The sequence below is a fragment of the Dipodomys ordii genome, unplaced genomic scaffold (assembly GCF_000151885.1).
Source record: "Dipodomys ordii isolate 6190 unplaced genomic scaffold, Dord_2.0 Scaffold125, whole genome shotgun sequence".
NCBI classification, from domain to species: Eukaryota; Metazoa; Chordata; class Mammalia; order Rodentia; family Heteromyidae; genus Dipodomys; species Dipodomys ordii.
Window position 1 is genome coordinate 167,717 of NW_012267341.1, and position 8,452 is coordinate 176,168.

The following is an 8,452-nucleotide window of genomic DNA, read 5'->3' on the forward strand; positions in this document are numbered from 1 at the left end:
ACACACACACACACACACACACACAAAATCTCTCTCTCTCTCTCTCCCATTACCCAAATTCACCCCCTTCCCACTATCTCCATTACTTAGATGCTGAATCACTTCTACTTACAAGAAAGAAAGGATGACCAGCTTATAAAAGACTAACTCAGCATGTGCAGAATATATGTCAAGTGACCTGTTGCGCTTCATCCTAATATAGACCATGGTTACAGAAATAATGAGAGAGCTGGATATACCAAAGTAATAGAACCCATACCATAATCAAGGCTCCAACTTGTTCATTCCTAAATAAATCCCCACAGAGCCTCCAAATTGCAAGACTTACAAAATCACATTTTATACTCAGCACATTTTTCCACTATATAAGTAATATAAGTATTTCCTCATCATAAAAAAAGAACCACAAGACCAACACTATTTTTAATGTATTCTTTCAGCTCTTAAAAAAAAAAGAATTGCCCAACATCTTAGACTACTGAGAAGCTTCATGCCTTATTTCTGAGTCCCATTGCCTACCTTCAGATCAGAAGAGCTGTTGCTCTCACTCTGCCTTGAAACAAAAGCAGGGTGATTTCAAGTACACCCTATGGGGTTCTGCAGGAATAAATCGCTACCAAGGACTTCTTCTGCTTTGTGTAAAGTGGGCTAAGAAGTTCCTGGATTCTTCTTGAAAATGCTGGGTTCCTTGAGCAAGAAACATCCTGAAAACATATTATCCCCCAGCCAATTTCTTACTGAAGACCCCCAGTGAACAATGTCCAGGCCTCACTCAGATAAGCCATTCTTAAGCCTAAAGTTTACTCCAAAGAAAGGAGAAAGACATCATTGATAACTCTCTTCACAATGAGGCCACAGAGGCTAAGACAGAGTAATTGGATTTCCCATACCACATTCTAGCTATTTGCTAGGATCTCTACTCCAAAACTGACATTATTTAAAATACATTCAGCTATCTTTAATAATATGGATTGGTAATTGTTATTGTAATTCAATGGTCATATTTTCCCCCAAGAACAAATCACTAATGGTTCTGGGAGCATTTAGAAAACAAACTTGATATCTAGGGCAAATCACAAAAAGGAATAGGTAAGTGTTAGGATTTTTATTTTTTAAGAAATATATAAAATCCATAAAGAAAACAAATGCAAAGATTATAATATCCTGTTTAGATGAAAAAGTCTGATCCATCTACACAGAATACATGATTAAAAGCTATGCTTCTTCAACTATTCATAGTAAATTAGTCTACCAGCTATAATCCAGGGACCAATTTCCCCATGGAATTTCTTTTCCCAACAGTGAAATTTTGCCAAATAAACTACGACTGGAGGAAAGTTTCAAAATCCATTTCAATTCCTTTTGTGTCATTTCTGTGTTTTTGCATTCAATAAGGAGAAAGTACATTAAAATTTTTTAAATGGCTGGGAAGGTGGCCCAGTGGTAGAGTGCTTGCTTCACATGCATAAGGCCCTGGGTTTGATTCCTCAGTACCACATAAGCAGAAAAAGCTGGAAATGGCACTGTGGCTCCAGTGGTAGAGTGCTCACCTAGAGCTGAAGAGCTGAGGGCCAGTGCCCAGGCCCAGAGTTCAAGCTCCACGACTAACAAAAAAAAAATTAAAACAAAAACATAAAGAGGGTTTTCACCTAGACTTGTCTACTAAGAATAAATATAAAAATAATAAGTAAAGAAGACTTCAGGGAATAGCTGTAGGGTTAACTATCTGACTACGACCATGCCTCACTTGTCCACTTCCCATTCTCTATTTCCATATAAAATGATCATTAGCCTAGATTATCTTCGTTTCACATTCAATTCATGTGTTCATGTTCAATATTCATGTAGGAAGTCACTTCATCCCCTTTTGACTCTCTGCCAATGACAATAATGGCCACAATCTTAGACTATGGCAATTTCCTCTGAAAGTCATGTCATTCATCCATTCACTCACCCATTCTACAAATAGAGTATTGAATCCTATAAAGTGCCAGGAGCTAGACATTACAGATTAGGCAATGGAAAAATATAGTCACTAGATTAACGAAAGTCATAACCTTCATAACCCCATTAGAAAATTATGTAGAGAAAATAAACAACTAAGTCTAGAGATGTAACTTCTATACTTGTAATCCTTATGAAGAAGAAGAGAGCAGAGGTAACAATGATGGGAAATGCCAGTTGATGTTTCTTTATTGGAGCTATTACTTTATTTGAGATTTACTTTACATGAGATATCAAGGAAGGTTGTTTGCAGTCAGAACGTGATTATGTTGTGCCACACTACTAACAATGGAGAATGTATGAAGGTGTCAGAGTATCTGTAGATTCAGCAGGTAGCACTAACAAGATTTGCCAATGTTTTGAGGAAAATCAATTATCTAAGGCTTTTTTAAACAAATGCAATTATGTTATTCAGTGGAGTAGCAGGATGTGGAAAAGGAACTATGCAACTTGTGAGTAGGAATGGGTGGGGAAAGCAGAGAAAGCTAAAGAAGGGAAGACAAAAAAGACAGGTACTCATTACCTGACATGAAATGATAACACCCTGAACAAGACCTTAATAACAATAATGAACTTATCTTTTTTAAAAGAAATGGGAAAAATTATTGTAAATATGGGAGCAGAGATCAAGAGTTCAGTTTAGGACGTGCTAAATAAAGTTGCGTTTCAAAATTCCCATCCAAGTTAAAGAAAGAGCCAAGCAAGGGCACAAAGTTAGTCCCAGAGAAACTTCAAAAGGACTGAACTTAAGCTAGTCCTTGAAATGTGTGACCCAAAAGCAAGATTTCTTCTGAGAAAAATCTAAGAAAATCTAAAAATTCTGAGAAAATCAAGACAAAGACTGCTAATGACATAGATACAGTCAGCATGCAGAATAAAATTAAGGACCAACTTGGTTGATGATAATGATGATGGCTAGTATTTATTGAGTGTGCTGTTCTTCTGTCCATAACCCTTAGTGTATATTATCTGATTAATTAATGAATTATCTTATTAATTCAGAATAATCTTAGAAGTTCATGCTAGTGTTAGTCTTATCCAATTTAAACAAAACTTTAAACAGGAAACTTAGATCTTCAGTGATGGTTGACAGAAGGACTTAAGTAATCTAATCTCATTAAATTTTAACAGAAAGAGATGTGATGTCTGCCATGGAAAAGTTCAAAAAGTATCTGAGTTTATTTAGCAAGGCTAGCCCAAAGGCTTCAATGTTGTTCACTCAACAAGTACTTATGAGTCACTAACTATAACCATGACAGGTAAAGTTTCAGGGAAAGGGGGGCAGTGGCCAGTCCTGCTTTGAGAGCATACAGTCTAAAGAGAAGCACATATAAGGGACAGAGATATGACGCCATGTAATATAAAATGACTTGGAAGGAGACCCTATGAGAAAGAAGTCAGTTGTTAGCAAATGGAAAGACTTGGAGAAAATTATATTAAGTGAAGTAAGCCAGGCCGAAAGAAACATAGGCCCCATGCTTTACCTTATTTGAAATTACTAGTATATGTCTGAGACAAGCAGAAACAGTCAGATAAGTTGATATTAGGCAAAATGAACCCCAAGATAAGGAATCAAATGTTTTTTTTCTTTCTTGTGATTGTTTCTAACATATTTATAAGATAATTTCTTTGTTGCTTTGTATGTCCCTCCCCCATGGTATACCCCTGTTTTCACTGTATATTTGTGGAGGGGAAGGGAAAAAACAAATAATTTAAGTAAGGATACAGGTGGACCCATTGCAGCAATGAGATGTATAAGTCCTTATGTCGAAAAACGAACTTTACAACTTTTGTGGGGAGAGAGGATTGGAGGGTGGGGGGGATGGGAAGGGATGAGAAGGGGAAACAAAGGAGGAGGCTACAATGCTTGATAAGAAATGTACCCATGTAATTGTAACCCCTCTGTATGGTGTTTTCACAATAAAAAATAAAATAAAATAGAAGCCAGTTAATACAACTCATTGAACTTTGAAGTTAAAAAAGAAAAGAATTCACAATGGAAGTCATTTTCACCTAGGTCTCAAAGTTGTATATACTGTTAAGCAAAGAAAGTTTAAGTCATTCTAGGTACAACAAGCACATTTTCTCAAGGATTAATGATGAATTCCCATGGACACAATTAATAGAGACTTCAAGAGAAATAAGGAAGAAAGAAGGAAAGAAAAGAAGAAAGGAGTGGAAGAAAGCAATAAATGTAGAGAGAAGGCAGGGAGGGAGCAAGAAAGGAAGGGAGGAAGGAAGGAAGGAAGGAAGGAAGAAAGAAAGAAAGAAAGAAAGAAAGAAAGAAAGAAAGAAAGAAAGAAAGAAAGAAAGGGAAGGAAGAAGAGAGGAAGGAGGGAGGCAAAAAGGGAGGGAGGGAGAAAAAAGGACATTTATCAAAATATTCTCCTATGCATTTGCGCTTTGAGCATTCAGTTCCTTAAATCAGTGGTCCCGGTGCATATCATAGAACCAAAAAAGTTCTATCAGATTGAGAAAGACTATTTGAATACCAAGTCATCCTAGTCACTAAGGCAAAGCAGAGTCAGAAACATTAAATCATTCTACATATTTCTGTCATTGGGGAAAAGTAAAATGCATTTCAAAAACACACAAACATTAGACGTCTATTTTCCATCACTTTCCCACCCCTCAGTTCTTGTCACTCCACAACTTCCTCATGGCATTTTTCACCTCGGCATTTCTGAGTGTGTAGATGATGGGGTTCAGCATGGGGGTGATGACGGTGTAGAATACGGCCACCAGTTTGTCCACGGTGTAGGTGGAGGTGGGCCTCATGTAGATGAAGGTCGCAGGCACAAAGAACAAGACCACCACGGTGATGTGAGAGGCGCAGGTGGACAGGGCCTTGCGCCTCCCCTCTGCAGAATGCTTCCTCAGATGGACCAGGATGACCACGTAGGAGGACACCAAGATGAGGAGGGAGATGACGGAGATTAACCCACTGTTGACTAAGACAATAACTCCCTCCACAAAGGTGTCCGTGCAGGCCAGCTTGAATAAAGGATGCAGGTCACAGAAGTAGTGGTCAATCACATTGGGACCACAGAAGGGCAGGGGAAGGGTGATGAAAATCTGAATTATAGAGTGGACAAAGCCCCCCAGCCAAGAACCAGCCACCAGCAGGTGGCACAGTGGACGGTTCATGATGTTCATGTAATGAAGAGGTCTGCAGATGGCCACATAGCGATCATAGGCCATCACCACCAGCAACAGGATCTCAGTCACCCCAAGGAAATGGGAGAAGAAAATCTGAGCCAGACAGCCCTTCAGGGTGATGGTTTTCATCTTGGCAAGTAGGTCAGTGACAAACTTAGGCACAACAACAGAGGAGTAACAGATCTCCACCAGGGACAGGGAGCTGAGGAAGAAGTACATGGGGGAACACAGACTCTTACTGACACTGACCGTCATAACAATGAGGCCATTGCCCAGCACCGTGGCCAGGTACACAGGAAGAAACAGCACAAAGCACACTCTCTGCACCTCAGGATCCTGGAAGAGGCCAGTGAAAATTAACTCAGTCACATTATTTATAGTGGCCATGGGCTCCATTCAGATGAACTAGACATTTGGTAGTGAGAAGCCTACAAGAAAACAATGTTTTTAAGCTCAAATTCACTTCACATAAAGCACTCTAGAGAGAATTCACCAACTGACAATGCACATACTGCTCAATCCCTTGTTTAACCTAGGTAGTCTTATTCAGCATTAAATATTAGCAACATAAGAGTTCGTTATTTTATGTTTTTATCTTAGGGCCAGAAAATGGAATTTCAGATAAATCATTATTTGCTCATAATCACACAGAAAGTGGGAAATTTGAGGTCTCAGAACCAATCTTTCTAACTTTTCCATCTATGGATCTTTCTAGTAAACCACGGGCATTATGAATTTGGAAAGCTATTTAAATAAATATATTTATATGAGTGTCAGTGCATCTTGATAGTTCTTCTTCTTGGAGAATTGTTGTTGTTGTTGTTGTTATTTTGTCTGTTATGGGGCTTGAACTCAGTGCCTGGGCGCTGTCCCTGAGCTTTTCTAGTCAAGACTAACACTCTACCACGTTGAGCAACAGTGCCACTTCCAGTTTTCTGGTGGTTAATTGGAAGTAACCTACCTGGTCTGGCTTTGAACTGCAACCCTCAGATCTCAGCCTCCTGAGTAGCTAGGATTACAGACATGAGCCACCAGGGTACAGAAAAGGTTGGTTATTTATTTTCTTTCTTTTTTCCCCCTAAGTCTGTGACCAGGACTGGAATTGGGTATTTGTGTCGACTTGTGCTCATTGGCTAATGGCCTAGCACTGAGCCATGCCTGTAACCTGTTTGGAGGATTCTTTTGACACGGCTGCTCCTGTCTCCTTTTTCTGTACCTCATAGAACGTCCATTTCCACTGTAATATCTGAGTACCACAGGCTGGATCATTTACTTAAAAATGAAGTCGGGCACCGGTGGCTCACGCCTGTAATCCTAGCTACTCAGGAGGCTGAGATCTGAGGATCACAGTTCAAAGCCAGCCTGGGCAGGAAAGTCCGTGAGACTCTTATTTCCAATAAACCACTAGAAAACTGGAAGTGGCACTGTGGCTCAAGCGGTAGAGCGCTCACCTTGAGCTGAAGAGCTGAGGGACAGTGCCCAGGCACAGAGTTCAAGCCCCATGACTGACAAAAAACAACAACAACAAACAACAAAAATGAATTAATACTTGGCTGTGGGGCTGAGTTTGTGCTCAGCATCTGGTGATGGCTTGCCTGATGGGTCATAGCATGGCAAAGGACTATCACGTGGTGAGACAGAGCAAAGATCCCTTCTACCATCTTGCCAGTGACCCAGGCATCCAGTAACCCATGAACTCATGAATGAATGAAGCCAGTGTGACTCATGACTCAATCACCTCCAAATATCCTAAAGCCTCCCACACACGAGTGACAGAATATTCAGCTAAGCCATACCAGGGATTATTCTCATTCTCTCCTCTCCCAGGGCCTTCGCACTGCTGCTCTCTTCAGTCACCCCAGTCCTCACTTTACTCAAGTGAGAGCGCTTCACCAGTACACTTGCAACACTCATGAGACAATGGCAGAAAAGTCATGAGTTCCAGGCCAGCCTGTACTATGTTGTAAACTCAGAGCCTTTATGAATTGGCCTTGTGTACATAATGACACTCTATCTCAAAAAGAAAATAGAAAGAAGGGGCTGAAGACAGAAAAATTAATGAAGTGAGTTTGGCCTTCAGATAATGATATTTGTTGGTCAAAGTAAAACCATTTTGATACTATATATGAAAAAGATAATTAGCTCAGTCTCCAAAAAATGACAAAATTACATGTACAAATGTATTGTAAGAAAGTAAAAATAAGATAAACTGTTCAGAAGATGTTAACAATTGGTATTTCCTTTAAGAAAAAGAGATACATATGATGGCCAATGTTTCACTTTCATCAAAAGAAATTCTGAATTTAAAATTGTGTAGGAAAAACAATTACTAAAAAACACAAAGTACATTTGGTGAACATTAAGACAAGGTAACAAGTATCTAAAGGGCAAAGTCAACATCTGAGCAGGAAGCATCTACATCAGGTAAACATCAGACCAGAGAATGAAAATAAAAGGCAAACTGTCGCTAGAGAAAAATATACTATAGGTAGAGGTACAATGTGCCCAATCTAAGAGAGAAATAATGGACTCTCTATCCCAAATCAGAAGATCCCATTCAGTGATCCCAACATGGTAAACCACAGACTCCAAAGCTAAAAAAGACTTACAAAACCAACAAGTATTACATTATAAATATTTTTGTAAAGTAATAATTAATAACGTTTAGCACTTTTCCTGAAAATAATGAAATCAACCATCTTATTATGTTAATGAGCCAAAATAATGTGCTTACATCTTACGGCTTCTGTCATGAAGCTTTGTACATTACTCTTCGTGCCTTACTCTGGTCACAACACCTACCTTCCATCAGAGGAGCAGCTGCACACTTACACTCTATTGTAATAAAGAAGTGAGCCAGTGGCTTTCAAAAACATTCACTATGTCTCCAATTTATCCTGAAGTCAGCCTACTACTCCTCAAAGACCTGCTCTGGCTTGTGAAAACTAAGCCCAAAAGGAGCATTGGATTCCTACCTTTAAATCTGGGATATTGAACAAATCGACAAATATTGCCACCAAGATGAACATCTTAGGCACTCAACTAAGCCATCCTTAAGAGTAGAGCTGAGAAGACTTTAGAGATGCCATTATAGCTCTTTGTGTTTATAATGAGGTGACATGGGTTGAGAGATGTTAATTATATTCCCAAAGCTGTACTCTGATCATTTGCAGTTTTGAAATCTTTCAAAACACTAGACTGTCTTGGATGCTATAAGGTGGCTATTGTGTCCACAACTTGGTGATGGGATTGGTTCCCAAGGACACGTCACCAATGGTCCTGGGAATAC

At 39.3% G+C, this 8,452-nt stretch overlaps 1 protein-coding gene across 1 annotated transcript; it reads right to left on the minus strand.

Moving 5' to 3' along the window:
- Positions 1 to 4,635: 4,635 nt before the first annotated feature.
- Positions 4,636 to 5,550, minus strand: LOC105996044 (olfactory receptor 142-like). The gene has a single exon (XM_013029985.1). It carries the CDS (start codon positions 5,548 to 5,550, stop codon positions 4,636 to 4,638), a length of 915 nt encoding a protein of 304 aa, XP_012885439.1.
- Positions 5,551 to 8,452: the final 2,902 nt, after the last annotated feature.